Below are 24,856 nucleotides of genomic sequence, written 5' to 3'. Positions count from 1 at the left end.
GCATTCAGCGAACGATGGAATTGCGAGAGCTAGCTATGTACTGTCCCACAAAATTACTAAACCTAGCAAGCCATTCGCTGAGAGAGAATTCATTAAAGAATGTTTAATTGACTCGGCAGCAATACTTTACCCCGACAAGAAAGAGCTGTTTGAAAATGTTTCCCTGTCAAGACGAACAGTGACACACAGCGTGTTGATGTAATCTTTATGTAATACATGTATCACTAGCCACTTTAAACTATGCCACTTTATGTTTACATACCCTACATTACTCATCTCATATGTATATACTGTACTCTATATCATCTACTGCATCTTGCCTATGCCGTTCTGTACCATCACTCATTCATATATCTTTATGTACATATTCTTTATCCCTTTACACTTGTGTGTATAAGGTAGTAGTTGTGGAATTGTTAGGTTAGATTACTCGTTGGTTATTACTGCATTGTCGGAACTAGAAGCACAAGCATTTCGCTACACTCGCATTAACATCTGCTAACCATGTGTATGTGACAAATAAAACTTGATTTGATTTGAGGACATCGCAGAGAAAATGGAACAACAGTTGAAAGACAAGGTAAAGGATTTCACCTATTTCTCCTTGGCCCCTGGATGAGAGCGGCGAAGCACGTGACACGGCACAGTTGTTGATATTCTTACGAGGGCATAACCCCCAGACTTTGAAATTACAGAGGAGATTGCATCAGTGCAGTCAATGAAGAGCACAACCACAGGGAAATATTTATTGGAGGAGGTTAATAAGTCTGTGGCAAAGCTGGGACTTTTGAAATTTTTTTTTTGACTGAGTTTTGAAAAGGTATCCCGTGTGACCACTGATGGGTGCCCAAACTTGACAGGAAAAAACATTGGCGTTTTGAAAAGGACACAAGATCAAGTAGCTGAGCTGAACCCAGATCAGAAAATGATTTTCCTGCATTGCATTATTCATCAGGAGGTGCTCTGTAAATGTGTTCTGAAAATGAGCCATGTTGTGGATACAGTCACTACAGTGGTCATCGTCAAAAGAGCAAAATGTTTAAACCACAGGCAGTTTGTCTCACTGTTGGAAGAGTCGGGTCATGCAGATCTCCCCTACCACACAAACGTGAGATGGCTGAGTTTGGGGAAGGGGCAGATCTCCTCTACCACACAAACGTGAGATGGCTGAGTTTGGGGAAGGGGCAGATCTCCACACAAACGTGAGATGGCTGAGTTTGGGGAAGGTGCAGATCTCCCCTACCACACAAACGTGAGATGGCTGAGTTTGGGGAAGGTGCAGATCTCCCCTACCACACAAACGTGAGATGGCTGAGTTTGGGGAAGGTGCAGATCTCCCCTACCACACAAACGTGAGATGGCTGAGTTTGGGGAAGGGGCAGATCTCCCCTACCACACAAACGTGAGATGGCTGAGTTTGGGGAAGGGGCAGATCTCCCCTACCACACAAACGTGAGATGGCTGAGTTTGGGGAAGGTGCTTAAAAGGGTGTGGGACCTTATACCCTAGAACCTTATACCCTAGCACCTTATACCCTAGCACCTTATACCCTAGCACCTTATACCCTAGAACCTTATACCCTAGCACCTTATACCCTAGCACCGTATAACCCTAGCACTGTATACCCTAGCACTGTATACCCTAGCACCTTATACCCTAGCACCTTATACCCTAGCACCTTATACCCCAGCACCTTATACCCTAGCACCTTATACCCTAGCACTGTATACCCTAGCACTGTATACCCTAGCACTGTATACCCTAGCGCTGTATACCCTAGCACTGTATACCCTAGCACTGTATACCCTAGCACCTTATACCCTAGCACCTTATACCCTAGCACCTTATATCCTAGCACCGTATACCCTAGCACCGTATACCCTAGCACCTTATACCCTAGCACCTTATACCCTAGCACCTTATACCCTAGCACCTTATACCCTAGCACCTTATACCCTAGCACCTTATACCCTAGCACTGTATACCCTAGCACTGTATACCCCAGCACCTTATACCCTAGCACCTTATACCCTAGCACCTTATACCCTAGCACTTTATACCCTAGCACCTTATACCCTAGCACTTATACACTAGAACCTTATACCTTAGCACCTTATACCCTAGCACCTTATACCCTAGCACCTTATACCCTAGCACTGTATACCCTAGCACCTTATACCCTAGCACCTTATACCCTAGCACCGTATACCCTAGCACCTTATACCCTAGCACTGTATACCCTAGCACCGTATACCCTAGCACCTTATACCCTAGCACTGTATACCCTAGCACTGTATACCCTAGCACTGTATACCCTAGCACCTTATACCCTAGCACCTTATACCCTAGCACCTTATACCCTAGCACCTTATACCCTAGCACCTTATACCCTAGCACTGTATACCCTAGCACCGTATACCCTAGCACCTTATACCCTAGCACCTTATACCCTAGCACCTTATACCCTAGCACCGTATACCCTAGCACTGTATACCCTAGCACCGTATACCCTAGCACCTTATACCCTAGCACCTTATACCCTAACACCTTATACCCTAGCACCTTATATCCTAGCACCGTATACCCTAGCACCGTATACCCTAGCACCGTATACCCTAGCACCGTATACCCTAGCACCGTATACCCTAGCACCTTATACCCTAGCACCTTATACCCTAGCACTGTATACCCTAGCACTGTATACCCTAGCACCTTATACCCTAGCACCGTATACCCTAGCACCTTATACCCTAGCACCTTATACCCTAGCACCTTATACCCTAGCACTGTATACCCTAGAACCTTATACCCTAGCACTGTATACCCTAGCACTGTATACCCTAGCATCTTATACCCTAGCACCTTATACCCTAGCACCTTATACCCTAGCACTGTATACCCTAGCACTGTATACCCTAGCACTGTATACCCTAGCACTGTATACCCTAGCACCGTATACCCTAGCACCTTATACCCTAGCACCTTATACCCTAGCACCTTATACCCTAGCACTTTATACCCCTAGCACCTTATACCCTAGCACTTATACCCTAGCACCTTATACCCTAGCACCTTATACCCTAGCACCGTATACCCTAGAACAGTGGTTCCCAAACTATTTATAGTCCTGTACCCCTTCAAACAATAAACCTCCAGCTGCGTACCCCCTCTAGAACCAGGGTCAGTGTACCCTCAAATGTTGTTTTTTGTAAGCCTGCCACACACACTCGTTGAGGCTCTCTTGTTCAGATATCGGTAAGTGGACTGGAGGCAGGGCATGAAAGGGATAGCGAATCCAGTTGTTTGTGTCGTCAGTTTCGGAGAAGTACCTGCGTAATTGCGCACCCAATTCACTCAGGTGCTTCGCTATATCACATTTGACATTGTCTATAAGCTTGAGTTCATTTGCACACAAAAAATCATACAATGATGGAAAGACCTGTGTGTTGTCCTTGTTAATGCAGACAGAGAAGAGCTCCAACTTCTTAATCATAGCCTCCATTTTGTCCCGCAGATTGAATATAGTTGTGGAGAGTCCCTGTAATCCTAGATTCAGATCATTCAGGCGAGAAAAAACATCTCCCAGATAGGCCAGTCGTGTGAGAAACTCATCATCATGCAAGCGGTCAGACAAGTGAAAATGATGGTCAGTAAAGAAAACTTTAAACTCGTCTCTCAAATCAAAAAAGCATGTCAATACCTTGCCCCTTGATAACCAGTGCACCTGGTATGGTGTAAAAGCGTTACATGGTCGCTGCCCATATCATTGCATAGTGCAGAAAATACACAAGAGTTCAGGGGCATTGCTTTAACAAAGTGAACCATTTTCACTGTAGTGTCCAAAACATCTTTCAAGCTGTCAGGCATTCCCTTGGCAGCGAGAGCCTCTCGGTGGATGCTGCAGTGTACCCAAGGGGCGTCGGGAGCAACTGCTTGCACGCGCGTTACCACTCCACTATGTCTCCCTGTCATGGCGTTACCCCTCCACTATGTCTCCCTGTCATGGCGTTACCACTCCACTATGTCTCGCTGTCATGGTGTTACCACTCCACTATGTCTCTCTGTCATGGCTTTTGCGCCATCAGTACAGATACCAACATGAGCAGCAGCTACGTTTGGCTACAAATGGACCGTTAGTCGAATTCCCACAAGAGAGTAACGGTTAATGTGATTGGATGTTAATTATTTGGCTAGGCTTCCTGTATTTGACATTGAATTGTTATTTCGCTGAACACTAGATGGTTTAATTTTATTTTTGACAGTGGAACGAGGCTACTCAAACGAGAAAAAACTCACCTAAATGTATCGCTCCGTTGTAAAATATAAATGGAATGTTTGAAAATGTGAAAGAAAAGTTTAAATACATAAATATTATGGATATTATAACACAACAACATTATGAATCATATTCAGGGATAAAACATTATGAATCATATTCAGGGCCACAACAACATTATGAATCATATTCAGGGCTAAAACAACATTATGAATCATATTCAGGGCTAAAACAACATTATGAATCATATTCAGGGCTAAAACAACATTATGAATCATATTCAGGGATAAAACAACATTATGAATCATATTCAGGCCTAACACAACATTATGAATCATATTCATGGCCACAACAACATTATGAATCATATTCAGGCCTAACACAACATTATGAATCATATTCAGGGCTACAACAACATTATGAATCATATTCAGGGCTAAAACAACATTATGAATCATATTCAGGGCTAAAACAACATTATGAATCATATTCAGGGCTAAAACAACATTATGAATCATATTCAGGGCTACAACAACATTATGAATCATATTCATGGCCACAACAACATTATGAATCATATTCAGGGCTACAACAACATTATGAATCATATTCATGGCTAAAACAACATTATGAATCATATTCAGGGATAAAACAACATTATGAATCATATTCAGGGCCACAACAACATTATGAATCATATTCAGGGATAAAACAACATTATGAATCATATTCAGGGTTAAAACAACATTATGAATCATATTCAGGGATAAAACAACATTATGAATCATATTCAGGGCTAAAACAACACTATGAGAAAATAGTTTAAGGTCCCTTGCCCTAGGCCCTCCTGCAGAACTGGTGACTGACTGAATTGATGTGTTCCTCCTCTCCTCAGATCTTGTCATTTGTCCTCCACACTGTTGTGAGAGGGTTCATCCACTCTGCAACTGGAGGTCTCTACGCTGCTGTGTGAGTACTGCATCACCCTGGGAGGGTGTGTGTGTGTGAGTGTGAGAGAGAGAGTGTGAGTGAGAGAGAGAGAGAGAGACCCACACACCTAGGTAATAATAATGAGAGAGAGACGGAGAGAGAGACAGAGAGTTCCTGGTATTACATGAAAGCTGTAAATGGATTGTATTCTCTCTCTAGGTACCCGTCGTCTCAGTTCGGCAGTCTGACAGGGATGCAGTCTCTGGTGTCTGCTCTGTTTGCTCTCTTCCAGCAGCCGCTCTTCATGGCCATGATGGGCCCTCTGAAGGGAGACCCACTCTGGGTGAGGATACACACACATAGTGCGCACACACACATGCAGAACACAATCAATCAAATGTCTTTAAAAATACATTTTTACATCAGCATAGGTCACAAAGTGCTGTACAGAAACCCAGCCTAAAACCCCAAACAGCAAGCAATGCAGAAGTAGAATCATAGTGGCTAGGAAAAACTTCCTAGAAAGGCAGGAACCTAAGAAGAAACCTAGAGAGGAACCAGGCTCTGAGGGGTAGCCAGTCCTCTTCTGGCTGTGCTGGTTGGAGAGGACATGGACATTAAGGCCAGAATGTTCTTCAAGATGTTCAAACGTTCATAAATGACCAGCAGGGTCAAATAATAATCACAGTGGTTGTAGAGTGTGCAACAGGTCAGCACCTCAGGAGTAAATGTCAGTTGGCTTTTCATAGCCGAGCATTGAGGTCAAGACAGCAGGCCAGTGAACAGGTCAGGGTTCCATAGCCGCAGGCAGAACAGCATAATCTGGATCAGCAGCACAACCAGGTGGACTGGGGACAGCAAGGAGTCGTCAGGCCAGGTAGGAGGGGGGGGGGGGGGGGGGAATTAGATGGAGCATACCTAAGATCACTCAGGACACCAGATAAGACAGGAGAATTATACCAGATAGGACAGACTGACCCCAGCCCCCCCGGCACATAGACTATTGCAGCAGATACTGGAGACTGAGACAAAGGGGGTCGGGGGACACTGTGGCCCTGTCCGACGATACCACCTGGACTGGGCCAACCAGGCAGGATTAACCCCACCCACTTTGTCAAAGCACAGCCCCCACACCACTAGAGGGATATCAACAGACCACCAACTTACTACCCTGAGACAAGGCTGAGTATAGTCCCCACACCACTAGAGGGATATCAACAGACCACCAACTTACTACCCTGAGACAAGGCGGAGTATAGTCCCCACACCACTAGAGGGATATCAACAGACCACCAACTTACTACCCTGAGACAAGGCTGAGTATAGTCCCCACACCACTAGAGGGATATCAACAGACCACTAACTTACTACCCTGAGACAAGGCTGAGTATAGTCCCCACACCACTAGAGGGATATCAACAGACCACCAACTTACTACCCTGAGACAAGGCGGAGTATAGTCCCCACACCACTAGAGGGATATCAACAGACCACTAACTTACTACCCTGAGACAAGGCTGAGTATAGTCCCCACACCACTAGAGGGATATCAACAGACCACTAACTTACTACCCTGAGACAAGGCTGAGTATAGTCCCCACACCACTAGAGGGATATCAACAGACCACCAACTTACTACCCTGAGACAAGGCTGAGTATAGTCCCCACACCACTAGAGGGATATCAACAGACCACTAACTTACTACCCTGAGACAAGGCGGAGTATAGTCCCCACACCACTAGAGGGATATCAACAGACCACCAACTTACTACCCTGAGACAAGGCGGAGTATAGTCCCCACACCACTAGAGGGATATCAACAGACCACCAACTTACTACCCTGAGACAAGGCTGAGTATAGTCCCCACACCACTAGAGGGATATCAACAGACCACTAACTTACTACCCTGAGACAAGGCTGAGTATAGTCCCCACACCACTAGAGGGATATCAACAGACCACTAACTTACTACCCTGAGACAAGGCTGAGTATAGTCCCCACACCACTAGAGAGATATCAACAGACCACTAACTTACTACCCTGAGACAAGGCTGAGTATAGTCCCCACACCACTAGAGGGATATCAACAGACCACCAACTTACTACCCTGAGACAAGGCTGAGTATAGTCCCCACACCACTAGAGGGATATCAACAGACCACTACCCTGAGACAAGGCTGAGTATAGTCCCCACACCACTAGAGGGATATCAACAGACCACTAACTTACTACCCTGAGACAAGGCCGAGTATAGTCCCCACATCACTGGAGGGATATCAACAGACCACTACCCTGAGACAAGGCTGAGTATAGTCCCCACACCACTAGAGGGATATCAACAGACCACTACCCTGAGACAAGGCTGAGTATAGTCCCCACACCACTAGAGGGATATCAACAGACCACTAACTTACTACCCTGAGACAAGGCTGAGTATAGTCCCCACACCACTAGAGGGATATCAACAGACCACCAACTTACTACCCTGAGACAAGGCCGAGTACAGCCCACAAAGATCTCCCCCTCTGCTCGAGCCTGAGAACAGGAAGGAACATTAAGTCAGTAACTCAATCCAATCAGGTCGAGTATAGCAGAAAAAAAGCCTGGGACGACGTGATGCACCCTTCCTAGGGATGGCATGAGAGAGAGCGAGTAATCCAGCCCCTGTAATCGGGTTAGAGGCAGAGAATCCCAGTGGAGAGAGGGGAACCGGCCAGGCAGAGACAGCAAGGCCAAGCCAGTGACTCAGCCCCTGTAATCGGGTTAGAGGCAGAGAATCCCAGTGGAGAGAGGGGAGCCGGCCAGGCAGAGACAGCAAGGCCAAGCCAGTGACTCAGCCCCTGTAATCGGGTTAGAGGCAGAGAATCCCAGTGGAGAGAGGGGAGCCGGCCAGGCAGAGACAGCAAGGCCAAGCCAGTGACTCAGCCCCTGTAATCGGGTTAGAGGCAGAGAATCCCAGTGGAGAGAGGGGAGCCGGCCAGGCAGAGACAGCAAGGCCAAGCCAGTGACTCAGCCCCTGTAATCGGGTTAGAGGCAGAGAATCCCAGTGGAGAGAGGGGAGCCGGCCAGGCAGAGACAGCAAGGGTGGTTCGTTGCTCCAAGAACTTGTCCGTTTAGACCAATAAGGGTTTCTAATCTCTCCAAAAGAATGTGTTGTCAAAAGCAGCATTAAGGTCTAGGAGCATGAGGGCAAATGCAGAGCCGTGGTCTGATGCCATTAAAAGGTCATTTACCACCTTCACGAGTGCAGACTCAGTACTATGATGGTGTCTAAAACCAGTCTTCAGGAAGGCAGAGAGTTGCTGATCAACACCTTTTTCAAACAAAATTGAGAAGAGATTTGATATAGCCCAATATTATTTTGTTTTTACCGGATCAAGAGGCTTTTTCTGGAGAGGCTTTATTACTGCCACATCCTCTGGTTGTGAGTTTGGTATCCAGAGGATATGATCAACAGAGGAGGACCAAGCACAGGAAGTAGCTCCTTCAGTAGTTTAGTTGGAAAAAGGTCCAGTAGACAGCTGGAAGGGTTAGAGTTCATAACATAAGATTAAGTCTCTCAGTTGATCCGAGGTCCTGTGTAGACTCAGGACAACTGAGTTTACAAGATTAAGTCTCTCAGTTGATCCGAGGTCCTGTGTAGACTCAGGACAACTGAGCTTTGGAGAAATATACATATTCGAAGAGGAGCCTGCATATTTAAAGAGAAGAATTTTTCTATTTTTGATATTGCATTGTACTCTCTTTCTAAGCTAGTCGTATGACTTCCGATTTGGTGGAGCGCCATTCCCGGAAAAAAATTCTGGAAGCTTGCTTTAGGGCTCGTTTATTTTCTGTATACTAGGGAGCAGGTTTCTAATGACAGTTTTAGAGGTGCATCTAGGTATTATGCAAGGTTAAGTTTAGATTTTCAGTTAGGTGGTTAACTGATTTTTGTACTCCGACGTTCTTGGGTAGGTGGAGGAAGTCTGGAAGGGCATCTAGGAATCTGAGTTGTCCAAGATTTTATAGCAAGGCTTTTGATAATCTTAGGTTGGAGTGTAAGCAAATTATTTGTTGCTCTGGGCGAATGTAATAAGATTGTGGTCCAAAAGTCTTGTTGTAACTAAAGTGAACTCTATTTCCCATGGTGCTCTAGGTGAATGTAGGCCTGTTGGGGGTCAGTATGCTGGGCTTCCTGCTGCCTCTGTACCTGGTGTGTTTCAGACGCACACTGCACCGCCGGATACAGGACAGAGACCAGGACTCCAAGATATACCTCAAGATCAACGGGTCCAGCAAACCTGAAGCTTTCGTCTAGAGAGGGGAGAGAGGGAGGAAGGTGGGAGGAGATGGGAGGGAGAAGAGTGTTGCTCTACTTTGAATCTGCAGAGGACACACAGATATCTATACACGCCCACACACACACATACGTACACACACACACGCACTTTTGAAGAGACCCATGTAAGAACTTCTCCTCTTGTCATGAAAACATACTACCTTGGACAGACACTAAGGACTGAACAAGAACGAGAGAGGGAGAGAGGGAGAGAGGGAGAGACTGTGAAAGGAAAGGGTCATCAGCCCCCCCACTTCTTCTTCTCCTCTCCTCTCAGTTCTCCTCTCATGTTCTCCTCTCATGTTCTCCTCTCATGTTCTCCTCTCATGTTCTCCTCTCATGTTCTCCTCTCATGTTCTCCTCTCAGTTCTCCTCTCATGTTCTCTTCTCTTCTCCTCTCTTCTCCTTTCCTCTCTTCTCCTTTCCTCTCCTCTCTTCTCCTCTCTTCTCATCTCTTCTCCCCTCCTCTCCTCTCTTCTCCTCTCTTCTCATCTCTTCTCCCCTCCTCTCCCCTCTTCTCTTCTCCTCTCTTCTCCTTTCCTCTCTTCTCCTTTCCCCTCCTCTCCTCTCTCATTTTCTAATTTCTCACATAGCTCTGAAATTACATCCTATGCCTGGTTGTCCCACCTAGCTATCTTAAGACGGATGCACTCCTGAGTTTGTAGATGATGCTCTGGGAGGAGTTCAGGGTTGGTAACCATGGTGACAGACAGGGTGGGAGGTGTTCTACAGTTGGTAACCATGGTGACAGACATTGGATGGTGTTCTACAGTTGGAAACCATGGTGACAGACAGTTGGAAGTGTTTTAGGGTTGGTAACCATGATGACAGACAGGGTAGGAGGTGTTCTAGGATTGAGGACCATGGTGACAGACCGGGTGGGAGGTTTTCTACAGTTGGTAACCATGGTGACAGACAGTTGGAAGTGTTTTAGGGTTGGTAACCATGATGACAGACAGGGTAGGAGGTGTTCTAGGATTGAGGACCATGGTGACAGACCGGGTGGGAGGTTTTCTACAGTTGGTAACCATGGTGACAGACAGGGTGGGAGGTGTTCTAGGTTTGAGGACCATGGGGTGGGGGGTGTTCTACAGTTGGTAACCATGGTGACAGACAATGGGGGTGTCACGCCTGATCCTGCTCCCCCTCTCTGGCGCCAGGCGGCCCACCATTACGCACACCTGTCACCATCATTGCGTTCATCTGCGCAATATTGGACTCACCTGGACTCCATTACTTTGTTGATTGCCCCTCTATATCTGTCTGCTCCTCAGTTTGTTCCCCGTCTCACCATTATTGTTGCTATGTTTTCCCCTGTCCAGACACTGTCCTTGTTTGTTTCTTGTCTGTTATCCATTAAATGTTCACTCCCTGTACTTGCCTCTCGTCTCCCAGCGTCTGTCCTTACAGGGGAGGTGTTTTAGGTTTGTTAACTCATGGTGACAGACATGGTGGGAGGTGTTCTAGGGCTGGTAACCATGGTGACAGACATGGTGGGAGGTGTTCTAGGGCTGGTAACCGTGGTGACAGACATGGTGGGAGGTGTTCTAGGGCTGGTAACCGTGGTGACAGACATGGTGGGAGGTGTTCTAGGGCTGGTAACCATGGTGACAGACATGGTGGGAGGTGTTCTAGAGTTGGTAACTACCTGACACAAACACACCTCATCCATGGAGACCAACTACCACCAAACATCTATTCATCCATCACTGCTATTTATTCTCTGGTTCTTTTATTTATTTATTTTCACCTGATCAACCAGCTGAGCTTCATAAAGATATGGTTTAAAACCTTTCTAGCTCAGGTGTTCCGCTAGCGACCCACCTCGACAACATCCGGTGAAATAGCAGAGCGCGAAATTCAAACTACAGAAATATAAATATTTAACATTCATGAAAATACATGTGTAATACATCAAAATAAAGCTTAACTACTTAAAGCAGTTTTTCTATATAACTACTTAAAGCAGTTTTCCTATATAACTACTTAAAGCAGTTTTCCTACGTAACTACTTAAAGCAGTTTTCCTACGTAACTACTTAAAGCAGTTTTCCTACGTAACTACTTAAAGCAGTTTTCCTATGTAACTACTTAAAGCAGTTTTCCTACGTAACTACTTAAAGCAGTTTTCCTACGTAACTACTTAAAGCAGTTTTCCTACGTAACTACTTAAAGCAGTTTTCCTACGTAACTACTTAAAGCAGTTTTCCTACGTAACTACTTAAAGCAGTTTCCCTACGTAACTACTTAAAGCAGTTTTCCTACGTAACTACTTAAAGCAGTTTTCCTACGTAACTACTTAAAGCAGTTTTCCTACGTAACTACTTAAAGCAGTTTCCCTACGTAACTACTTAAAGCAGTTTCCCTACGTAACTACTTAAAGCAGTTTTCCTACGTAACTACTTAAAGCAGTTTTCCTACGTAACTACTTAAAGCAGTTTTCCTACGTAACTACTTAAAGCAGTTTTCCTACGTAACTACTTAAAGCAGTTTTCCTACGTTTTCCTACGACCGTTTTTTCCCTCGTGGAAAAGGAGGTCGTTAGCTAGCTATATCTCTTCAGTTTTGTCGAATGGTCCTTTATGACGTCCAAACAAAGTTGTCCTGTGGCTGTTGTATTTTGGAGAACGCGAGGAGGATATCCTCTGACATGATCAAAGCAACGATATTGTGTCTTATTGAGGTAATTTACAATTGAAGTGTCCTGGCTGCATATCAGTTCAAAATAGAGATGAATCCAGGAGGTACTGTATTGTAATGACCTCTGCATAGAGGGAGGGGTCTTCAAAGGCCTCTGCACTTGCAACAGGCCATAGTGGCGAAATAATGACAATTTAGCAAATAAACACTGGGGTGATAGATGTGCAGAAGATGAATGTGCAAGTAGAGATACTGGGGTGCAAAGGAGCAAAAAAGAAATAACAATATGGGGATGAGGTAGTTGGGTGGGCTATTTACAGATGGGCTATGTACAGGTGCAATGATCCGTAAGATGCTCTGATAGCTGTTGCTTAAAGTTAGTGAGGGAGATATAAGACTCCAGCTTCAGTGATTTTTGCAATTAGTTCCAGTCCAATGACGGCAGAGAACTGGAAGGAAAGGCCACCCCAGGCAGCGAAAAGTTGTTTCCAAGTCTTGGTTGGCTCGCGCCGTCTGGCCATTGGACTAGGGGTGTAACCCGGAGGACAGGCTAGACGACGACCGAATGAGTGTGCAGAACACCTTCCTGAACTGGGACAAGAACTGAGGATCCCGGTCGGAGACCATGTCTACTGAGAGTCCATGGATCCGGAAGACGTGCTGCTCCAAGAGCTGGGCCGTCTGTTTGGCCGGAGGGAAGCTTGGGGAGAGGAATGAAGTGAGCGGCTTTGGAAAACCGATCCACTACTGTCAGGATGGCAGTGTTGCCATCAAACGGGGGAGACCCGTGACAAAGTCCGGGGCTTTGTGAGACAAGGGACGGTGAGGGACAAGCAAAGGTTGAAGGGGACCAGTCGGAGCTTGTCGAGGAGTCTTGATCTGCGCACAGACGAACACGGAGACGTCAGGAATCATGGTAGGCCGCCAAAAGCGTTGTTGCATAAAGGCTATGGTCCGACGAGAGCTCGGGTGGCATGCAAGCCTGGAGGAGTGGGCCCACTCCAGGACCGAGGAGCGGACCGTGTCAGGAACAAACATCCGGTTATCTGGGTTCTCCAGTGGGTTCGGCTGGGAACGCTTCACCTCACGATCCTGCTTCCCTATCCCCTAGCTGAGTGCCGTCGCCAGGCACGAGGTGGGAAGGATGGTCTTGGGTTTTGGTGTTGTAGCCGTGGGGCTATGGCGGTGCGACAGCACATCCGGCTTGACATTCTAGGATCCGGGTCGGTATGAGAGAGAGAAGCTGAAACGGGTGAAAAGCAGGGCCCATCTAGCTTGCCTGGAACTGAACCGCTTGGCATTGCGAAGATATTCCAGGTTCTTGTGGTCGGTCCACACAATGAACAGATGTTCTGCCCCCTCCAGCCAGTTGCTTGTTTGTAGGTGACCAAATACTTATTTTCCACCATAATTTGCAAATAAATTAATAAAAAATCCTACAATGTGATTTTCTGGATTTTTTTTTCTTCTCATTTTGTCTGTCATAGTTGAAGTGTACCTATGATGAAAATTACAGGCCTCTCTCATCTTTTTAAGTGGGAGAACTTGCACAATTGGTGGCTGACTAAATACTTTTTTGCCCCACTGTATACAATTTACATAAGTATTCAGACCCTTTACTCAGTACTTTGTTGAAGCACCTTTGGCAGCGATTACAGACTCGAGTCTTTTTGGGTATGACGTTACAAGCTTGGCACACCTGCATGTGTGCCTAGGGTTGTTGTCCTGTTGGATGGTGAACCTTCGCCCCAGCCTGAGGTCCTGAGTGCTCTGGAGCAGGTTTTCATCAAGGACCTCTCTGTTCATCTTTGCCTCGACCCTGACTACTTTCCCAGTCACTTCTGCTGAAAAACATCCCCACAACATGATGCTACCACCACCATGCTTAACCGTAGGGATGGTGCCATGTTTCCTCCAGATGTGACACTTGACATGCAGGCCAATCTTGGTTTCATCAGACTAGAGAATCTTGTTTCTCATGGTCTAAAACACTTTCAGAGTCTTTTTGCAAACTCCAAGCGGGCTGTCGGGTCTTTTACTGAGGAGTGGCTTCCGTCTGGCCACTCTACCATAAAGGCCTGATTGGTGGAGTGCTGCAGAGATGGTTTTCCTTCTGAAAAGTTCTCCCATCTCCACAGAGGAACTCTGGAGCCCTTCGGGTTCTTGCTCAACTCCCTGACAAAGGACCTTCTCCCACATTGCTCAGTTTGGTGGGGGGCCAGTTCTAGCATGAGTCTTGGGGGTTCCAAACTCCTTCCATTTAAGAATGATGGAAGTCAGTGTTCTTGGGGACCTTCAATGCTGCAGAAATGTTTTGGTACCCTTCCCCAGATCTGTGCCTCGACACAATACTGTCTCAGAGCTCTACGGACAATTCCTTCGACCTCATGGCTTGGTTTTTGCTCTGACATGCACTGTCAACTGTGGGACCTTATATAGACAAGTGTGTGCCTTTCCAAATCATGTCCAATCAATTGAATGTACAACCTGTGGACTCCAATCAAGTTGTAGAAACATCTCAAGGATGATCAATGGAATCAGGATGCATCTGAGCTCAATTTCGAGTCTCATAGCAAAGGGTCTGAATACTTATGTAAATAAGGTATTTTTGTTCAAAAACAGTTTTCGCTTTGTCATTATGTGGTATTGTGTGTAGATTTCCGATGTTTTATTTGATCAAAAAGTCAAGTGGTCTGAATACTTACCAAGGGCACTGTATAAGTACATACACCATATACAAAAGTATGTGGACACCCCTTCAAATTAATAGATTCGGCTATTTCAGCCACAGGTACTGACAGGTGTATAAAATAGAGCACACCGCCATGCAATTTCCATAGACAAACATTAGCAGTAGAATGGCCTTACTGAAGAGCTCAGTGACTTTCAACGTGTCACTGTCATGGAATGCCTCATTTCCAACAAGTCAGTTTGTCAAATTTCTTCCCTGCTAGAGCTTCCCCAGTCAACTGTAAATGCTTTTACTGTGAAGTGGAAACATCTAGGAGCAACAACGGCTCAGCTGTGAAGTGGTAGGCCACACAAGCTCACAGAATGGGACCGCCGAGTGCTGAAGCGCGTAATAATTGTTTGTCCTCGGTGGCAAACCAGAGGAGGAATAATAATGGTCCGGGCCCTTTAGTTCCAGAGAAGGGAAATCTTAACGCTACTGCATACAATGACATTCTAGACGATTCTGTGCTTCCAACTTTGTGGCAACAGTTTGGGGAAGGCCCTTTCCTGTTTCATGACAATGCCCCCGTGCACAAAGTGAGGTCTATACATTAATGTTTTGTTGAGATCGGTGTGGAAGAACTTGACTGGCCTGCACATAGCCCTGACCTCAACTCCATCGAACACCTTTGGGATGAATTGGAGTGCCAACTGCGAGCCAGGCCTAATCGCCCAACATCAGTGGCCGACCTCACTAATGCTCTTCTGACTAAATGAAAGCAAGTCCTTGCAACAATGTTCCAACATCTAGTGGAAAGCCTTCCCAGAAGAGTGGAGGCTGTTATAGCAGCAATGTTCCAACATCTAGTGGAAAGCCTTCCCAGAAGACTGGAGGCTGTTATAGCAGCAATGTTTCAACATCTAGTGGAAAGCCTTCCCAGAAGAGTGGAGGCTGTTATAGCAGCAATGTTCCAACATCTAGTGGAAAGCCTTCCCAGAAGAGTGGAGGCTGTTATAGCAGCAATGTTCCAACATCTAGTGGAAAGCCTTCCCAGAAGACTGGAGGCTGTTATAGCAGCAATGTTCCAACATCTAGTGGAAAGCCTTCCCAGAAGAGTGGAGGCTGTTATAGCAGCAATGTTCCAACATCTAGTGGAAAGCCTTCCCAGAAGAGTGGAGGCTGTTATAGCAGCAATGTTCCAACATCTAGTGGAAAGCCTTCCCAGAAGAGTGGAGGCTGTTATAGCAGCAATGTTCCAACATCTAGTGGAAAGCCTTCCCAGAAGAGTGGAGGCTGTTATAGCAGCAATGTTCCAACATCTAGTGGAAAGCCTTCCCAGAAGAGTGGAGGCTGTTATAGCAGCAATGTTCCAACATCTAGTGGAAAGCCTTCCCAGAAGAGTGGAGGCTGTTATAGCAGCAATGTTCCAACATCTAGTGGAAAGCCTTCCCAGAAGAGTGGAGGCTGTTATAGCAGCAATGTTCCAACATCTAGTGGAAAGCCTTCCCAGAAGAGTGGAGGCTGTTACAGCAGCAATGTTCCAACATCTAGCGGAAAGCCTTCCCAGAAGAGTGGAGGCTGTTATAGCAGCAATGTCCCAACATCTAGTGGTAAGCCTTCCCAGAAGAGTGGAGGCTGTTATAGCAGCAATGTTCCAACATCTAGTGGAAAGCCTTCCCAGAAGAGTGGAGGCTGTTACAGCAGCAACGTTCCAACATCTAGCGGAAAGCCTTCCCAGAAGAGTGGAGGCTGTTATAGCAGCAATGTTCCAACATCTAGTGGAAAGCCTTCCCAGAAGAGTGGAGGCTGTTATAGCAGCAATGTTCCAACATCTAGTGGAAAGCCTTCCCAGAAGAGTGGAGGCTGTTATAGCAGCAATGGGGAGACCAACTCCATATTAATGTCCATGATTTTGGAATGAGATGTTCAACGAGCAGGTGTCCACATACTTTTAATCATGTAGTGATACTGCTACCCCGTGTATATTGCCAAGTTATCGTTACTCATTGTGTATTTATTCCTTGTGTTTTTCTGTTATTTCTCTATTCTTCTCTTTGCATTGTTGGGAAGGGCCCGTAAGTAAGCGTTTCACTGTTAGTCTACACCGGTTGTTAATGAAGCATGTGACAAATACAATGTGATTAGATTTTTTATTTGATATGGCTGGGTGTCATAATAAAGATGTAATAGCATGAGTCGGCCACAAGATGGCGACAGAGTCTTAGTGTTACAATAGAGCATGTTTAAAAAAAACTAGGCAAGATAGTTAAGAACAAATTCTTATTTACAATGACGGTCTACCAAAAGGCAAAAGATTAAAAATAAACAAAAACACACATCACGACAAGCGAGACACCACAACACTACATAAAGAGAGACCAAAGACAACAACATAGCACGGCAGCAACACATGACAACATTACATGGTAACAACACAGCATGACCACAAGATGGTAGCAACACAACATGGCAGCTGCACAACATTGTAGCAGCACAAAACATAGTACAAACATTATTAAGCACAGACAACAGCACACAGGGCAAGAAGGTAGAGACAACAATACAACATGCAAAGCGACTGGAACGAGATGCAAAAAAACACTCAAACTGGACAGTTTTATCTCAATCTCGTCATTCAAAGACTCAATCAAATCAAATCAAACGTTATATGCCACATGCGCCGAATACAACAAGTGTAGACTTTACCGTGACATCCTTACTTAGAAGCAGTAAGCAACAGTGCAGTTCAAGGAGAAAAAATATTTACCAAGTAGACTAAAATAAAAAGTAACACTAAAATAATAATAAAGAGGCTATATACAGGGTGTTACGGTACAGAGTCAATGTGGAGGCCATATACAGGGTGTTACGGTACAGAGTCAATGTGGAGGCTATATACAGGGGGGTACCGGTACAGAGTCAATGTGGAGGCTATAAACAGGGTGTTACGGTACAGAGTCAATGTGGAGGCTATATACAGGGGGGTACCGGTACAGAGTCAATGTGGAGGCTATATACAGGGGGTACAGGTACAGAGTCAATGTGGAGGCAATATACAGGGTTTTACGGTACAGAGTCAATGTGGAGGCTATATACAGGGGGTAGCGGTACAGAGTCAATGTGGAGGCTATAAACAGGGGGTACCGGTACAGAGTCAATGTGGAGACTATATACAGGGTGTTACGGTACAGAGTCAATGTGGAGGCTATATACAGGGTGTTACGGTACAGAGTCAATGTGGAGGCTATATACAGGGTGTACCGGTACAGAGTCAATGTGGAGGCTATATACAGGGGGTACCAGTACAGAGTCAATGTGGAGGCTATATACAGGGTGTTACGGTACAGAGTCAATGTGGAGGCTATATACAGGGTATTAAGGTACAGAGTCAATGTGGAGACTATATACAGGGGGTACCGGTACAGAGTCAATGTGGAGACTATATAAAGGGTGTTACGGTACAGAGTCAATGTGGAGGCTATATACAGGGTATTAAGGTACAGAGTCAATGTGGAGACTATATACAGGGTATTAAGGTACAGAGTCAATGTGGAGGCTATATACAGGGTGTTACGGTACAGAGTCAGTATGGAGGCTATATACAGGGGGTACTGGTACAGAGTCAATGTGGAGGCTATATACAGGGGGTACCGGTACAGAGTAAATGTGGAGGCTATATACAGGGTATTAAGGTACAGAGTCAATGTGGAGACTATATACAAGGGGTACCGGTACAGAGTCAATGTGGAGACTATATACAGGGTGTTACGGTACAGAGTCAATGTGGAGGCTATATACAGGGTATTAAGGTACAGAGTCAATGTGGAGACTATATACAGGGTATTAAGGTACAGAGTCAATGTGGAGGCTATATACAGGGTGTTACGGTACAGAGTCAATGTGGAGGCTAAATACAGGGTATTACGGTACAGAGTCAATGTGGAGGCTATATACAGGGGGTACCGGTACAGAGTCAATGCGGAGGCTATATACAGGGGGTACCGGTACCGAGTCAATGTGGAGGCTATATACAGGGGGTACCGGTACAGAGTCAATGTGGAGGCTATATACAGGGTGTTACGGTACAGAGTCAATGTGGAGGCTATATACAGGGGGTACCGGTACAGAGTCAATGTGGAGGCTATATACAGGGTGTTACGGTACAGAGTCAATGTGGAGGCTATATACAGGGTGTTACGGTACAGAGTCAATGTGGAGGCTATATACAGGGTGTTACGGTACAAGGTCAATGTGGAGGCTATATACAGGGGGTACAGAGTCAATGTGGAGGCTATATACAGGGGTACAGAGTCAAAGTGGAGGCTATATACAGGGTGTTACGGTACAGAGTCAATGTGGAGGCTATGTACAGGGTATTACGGTACAGAGTCAATGTGGAGGCTATATACAGGGTGTTACGGTACAGAGTCAATGTGGAGGCTATATACAGGGTATTACGGTACAGAGTCAATGTGGAGGCTATATACAGGGTGTTACGGTACAGAGTCAATGTGGAGGCTATATACAGGGTGTTACGGTACAAGGTCAATGTGGAGGCTATATACAGGGGGTACAGAGTCAATGTGGAGGCTATATACAGGGGGTACAGAGTCAATGTGGAGGCTATATACAGGGTGTTACGGTACAGAGTCAATGTGGAGGCTATATACAGGGTATTACGGTACAGAGTCAATGTGGAGGCTATATACAGGGTGTTACGGTACAGAGTCAATGTGGAGGCTATATACAGGGAGTACCGGTACAGAGTCAATGTGGAGGCTATATACAAGGGGTACCGATACAGAGTCAATGTGGAGGCTATATAAAGGGGGTACCGGTACAGAGTCAATGTGGAGGCTACATACAGGGTGTTATGGTACAGAGTCAATGTGGAGGCTATATACAGGGGGTACCGGTACAGAGTCAATGTTGTGGCTATATACAGGGTATTACGGTACAGCGTCAATGTGGAGGCTATATACAGGGGGTACCGGTACAGAGTCAATGTGGAGACTATATACAGGAGGTACCGGTACAGAGTCAATGTGGAGGCTATACACAGGGTATTACGGTACAGCGTCAATGTGGAGGCTATATACAGGGGGTACCGATACATAGTCAATGTGGAGGCTATATACAGGGAGTACGGTGCAGAGTCAATGTGGAGGCTAGATACAGGGGGTACGGTACAGAGTCAATGTGTAGGCAATATACAGGGGGTACCGGTACAGAGTCAATGTGGAGGCTATATACAGGGGGGTACCGGTACAGAGTCAATGTGGAGGCTATATACAGGGGGTACCGGTACAGAGTCAATGTGGAGGCTATATACAGGGTGTTACGGTACAGAGTCAATGTGGAGGCTATATACAGGGGGTACCGGTACAGAGTCAATGTGGAGGCTATATACAGGGTATTACGGTACAGCGTCAATGTGGAGGCTATATACAGGGGGTACCGGTACAGAGTCAATGTGGAGACTATATACAGGAGGTACCGGTACAGAGTCAATGTGGAGGCTATACACAGGGTATTACGGTACAGCGTCAATGTGGAGGCTATATACAGGGGGTACCGATACATAGTCAATGTGGAGGCTATATACAGGGAGTACGGTACAGAGTCAATGTGGAGGCTAGATACAGGGGGTACGGTACAGAGTCATTGTGTAGGCAATATACAGGGGGTACCGGTACAGAGTCAATGTGGAGGCTATATACAGGGGGTACCGGTACAAAGTCAATGTGGAGGCTATATACAGGGTATTACGGTACAGAGTCAATGTGGAGGCTATATACAGGGTGTTACGGTACAGAGTCAATGTGGAGGCTATATACAGGGGGTACCGGTACAGAGTCAATGTGGAGGCTGTATACAGGGGGTACCGGTACAAAGTCAATGTGGAGACTATATACAGGGTGTTACGGTACAGAGTCAATGTGGAGGCTATATACAGGGTGTTACGGTACAGAGTCAATGTGGAGGCTATATACAGGGTGTTACGGTAAAGAGTCAATGTGGAGGCTATATACAGGCGGTACCGGTACAGAGTCAATGTGGAGGCAATATACAGGGGGTACAGGTACAGAGTCAATGTGGAGGCTATATACAGGGGGTACCGGTACCGAGTCAATTTGGAGACTATATACAGGGTGTTACGGTACAGAGTCAATGTGGAGGCTAAATACAGGGGGTACCGGTACCGAGTCAATGTGGAGGCTATATACAGGGTGTTACGGTACAGAGTCAATGTGGAGGCTATATACAGGGGGTACCGGTACATAGTCAATGTGGAGGCTATATACAGGGTGTTACGGTACAGAGTCAATGTGGAGGCTATATACAGGGTGTACCGGTACAGAGTCAATGTGGAGGCTATATACAGGGTTTTACGGTACAGAGTCAATGTGGAGGCTATATACAGGGGGTACCGGTACAGAGTCAATGTGGAGGCTATATACAGGGGGTACCGGTACAGAGTCAATGTGGAGACTATATACAGGGTGTTACGGTACAGAGTCAATATGGAGGCTATATACAGGGTGTTACGGTACAGAGTCAATGTGGAGGCTATATACAGGGTGTTACGGTACAGAGTCAATGTGGAGGCTATATACAGGGTGTTACGGTACAGAGTCAATGTGGAGGCTATATACAGGGGGTACCGGTACAGAGTCAATGTGGAGGCAATATACAGGGGGTACCGGTACAGAGTCAATGTGGAGGCTATATACAAAGGGTACCGGTACAGAGTCAATGTGGAGACTATATACAGGGTGTTACGGTACAGAGTCAATGTGGAGACTATATACAGGGTGTTACGGTACAGAGTCAATGTGGAGACTATTTACAGGGTGTTACGGTACAGAGTCAATATGGAGGCTATATACAGGGTGTTACGGTACAGAGTCAATGTGGAGGCTATATACAGGGTGTTACGGTACAGAGTCAATTTGGAGGCAATATACATGGGGTACCGGTACAGAGTCAATGTGGAGGCTATATACAGGGGGTACCGGTACATAGTCAATGTGGAGACTGTATACAGGGTGTACGGTACAGAGTCAATGTGGAGGCTATATACAGGGGGTACCGGTACAGAGTCAATGTGGAGGCTATATACAGGGGGTACCGAGTCAATGTGGAGGCTATTTACAGGGGGTACCGGTACCGAGTCAATGTGGAGGCTGTATACAGGGGGTACCGGTACAGAGTCAATGTGGAGGCTATATACAAGGGGTACTGGTACCGAGTCAATGTGGAGGCTATATACAGGGGGTACCGGTACAGAGTCAATGTGGAGGCTATATACACGGGGTACCGGTACAGAGTCAATGTGGAGGCTATATACAGGGGGTACCGGTACAGAGTCAATGTGGAGGCTATATACAGGGTGTTACGGTACAGAGTCAATGTGGAGGCTATATACAGGGGGTACCGGTACAGTGTCAATGTGGAGGATATACACAGGGGGTACCGGTACAGAGTCAATGTGGAGGCTATATACACGGGGTACCGGTACAGAGTCAATGTGGAGGCTATATACAGGGGGTACCGGTACAGAGTCAATGTGGAGACTATATACAGGGTGTTACGGTACAGAGTCAATGTGGAGGCTATATACAGGGGGTACCGGTACCGAGTCAATGTGGAGGCTATTTACAGGGGGAACCGGTACAGAGTCAATGTGGAGGCTATATACAGGGGGTACCGGTACCGAGTCAATGTGGAGGCTATTTACAGGGGGAACCGGTACCGAGTCAATGTGGAGGCTGTATACAGGGTGTACCGGTACAGAGTCAGTGTGGAGGCTATATACAGGGGGTACTGGTACCGAGTCAATGTGGAGGCTATATACAGGGGGAACCAATACCGAGTCAATGTGGAGGCTGTATACAGGGGGTACCGGTACAGAGTCAATGTGGAGGCTATATAGAGGGTGTTTTGGTACAGAATCAATGTGGAGGCTATATACAGGGTATTACGGTACAGAGTCATTGTGGAGGCTATATAGAGGGTGTTTTGGTACAGAGTCAATGTGGAGACTATATACAGGGGGAACCGATACCGAGTCAATGTGGAGGCTGTATACAGGGGGTACCGGTACAGAGTCAATGTGGAGACTATATACAGGGGGTACCGGTACAGAGTCATTGTGGAGGCTATTTACAGGGGGTACCGGTACCGAGTCAATGTGGAGGCTGTATACAGGGGGTACCGGTACAGAGTCAATGTGGAGGCTATATACACGGGGTACCGGTACAGAGTCAATGTGGAGGCTATATACAGTGGGTACCGGTACAGAGTCAATGTGGAGGCTATATACAGGGTGTTACGGTACAGAGTCAATGTGGAGGCTATATACAGGGGGTACAGGTACAGAGTCAATGTGGAAGGCTATATACAGGGGGTACCGGTACAGAGTCAATGTGGAGGCTATATACAGGGTGTTACGGTACAGAGTCAATGTGGAGGCTATATACAGGGGGTACCGGTACAGAGTCAATGTGGAGGCTATATACAGGGTATTACGGTACAGCGTCAATGTGGAGGCTATATACAGGGGGTACCGGTACAGAGTCAATGTGGAGACTATATACAGGAGGTACCGGTACAGAGTCAATGTGGAGGCTATACACAGGGTATTACGGTACAGCGTCAATGTGGAGGCTATATACAGGGGGTACCGATACATAGTCAATGTGGAGGCTATATACAGGGAGTACGGTACAGAGTCAATGTGGAGGCTAGATACAGGGGGTACGGTACAGAGTCAATGTGTAGGCAATATACAGGGGGTACCGGTACAGAGTCAATGTGGAGGCAATATACAGGGGGTACCGGTACAGAGTCAATGTGGAGGCTATATACAGGGGGTACCGGTACAAAGTCAATGTGGAGGCTATATACAGGGTATTACGGTACAGAGTCAATTTGGAGGCTATATACAGGCGGTACCGGTACAGAGTCAATGTGGAGGCAATATACAGGGGGTACAGGTACAGAGTCAATGTGGAGGCTATATACAGGGGGTACCGGTACCGAGTCAATTTGGAGACTATATACAGGGTGTTACGGTACAGAGTCAATGTGGAGGCTAAATACAGGGGGTACCGGTACCGAGTCAATGTGGAGACTATATACAGGGTGTTACGTTACAGAGTCAATGTGGAGGCTATATACAGGGTGTTACGGTACAGAGTCAATGTGGAGGCTATATACAGGGGGTACCGGTACATAGTCAATGTGGAGGCTATATACAGGGTTTTACGGTACAGAGTCAATGTGGAGGCTATATACAGGGTGTTACGGTACAGAGTCAATGTGGAGGCTATATACAGGGTGTACCGGTACAGAGTCAATGTGGAGGCTATATACAGGGTTTTACGGTACAGAGTCAATGTGGAGGCTATATACAGGGTGTACCGGTACAGAATCAATGTGGAGGCTATATACAGGGGGTACCGGTACAGAGTCAATGTGGAGACTATATACAGGGTGTTACGGTACAGAGTCAATATGGAGGCTATATACAGGGTGTTACGGTACAGAGTCAATGTGGAGGCTATATACAGGGTGTTACGGTACAGAGTCAATGTGGAGGCTATATACAGGGTGTTACGGTACAGAGTCAATGTGGAGGCTATATACAGGGGGTACCGGTACAGAGTCAATGTGGAGGCAATATACAGGGGGTACCGGTACAGAGTCAATGTGGAGGCTATATACAAAGGGTACCGGTACAGAGTCAATGTGGAGACTATATACGGGGTGTTACGGTACAGAGTCAATGTGGAGACTATATACAGGGTGTTACGGTACAGAGTCAATGTGGAGACTATTTACAGGGTGTTACGGTACAGAGTCAATATGGAGGCTATATACAGGGTGTTACGGTACAGAGTCAATGTGGAGGCTATATACAGGGTGTTACGGTACAGAGTCAATGTGGAGGCAATATACAGGGGGTACCGGTACAGAGTCAATGTGGAGGCTATATACAGGGGGAACCGG

At 46.3% G+C, this 24,856-nt stretch overlaps 1 protein-coding gene across 1 annotated transcript in view; it reads left to right on the top strand.

The window, feature by feature from the left end:
- Window positions 1–10,910, top strand: part of LOC129867911 (large neutral amino acids transporter small subunit 4-like) — a gene marked incomplete in the record, with an annotated part of 86,320 nt that extends 75,410 nt beyond the window's left edge. The window contains 3 exon segments of the mRNA XM_055941391.1: window positions 5,172–5,245; window positions 5,426–5,549; window positions 9,347–10,910. Coding sequence (XP_055797366.1) covers window positions 5,172–5,245; window positions 5,426–5,549; window positions 9,347–9,508 — 360 coding nt within the window.
- Between the last annotated feature and the right edge of the window lie 13,946 nt (window positions 10,911–24,856).

Source organism: Salvelinus fontinalis, chromosome 13, assembly GCF_029448725.1.
Source record: "Salvelinus fontinalis isolate EN_2023a chromosome 13, ASM2944872v1, whole genome shotgun sequence".
In the NCBI taxonomy this organism is placed as follows: Eukaryota; Metazoa; Chordata; class Actinopteri; order Salmoniformes; family Salmonidae; genus Salvelinus; species Salvelinus fontinalis.
The sequence above is the reverse complement of the archived record's forward strand: the minus strand, read 5'-3'. Positions and strand labels throughout refer to the sequence as shown.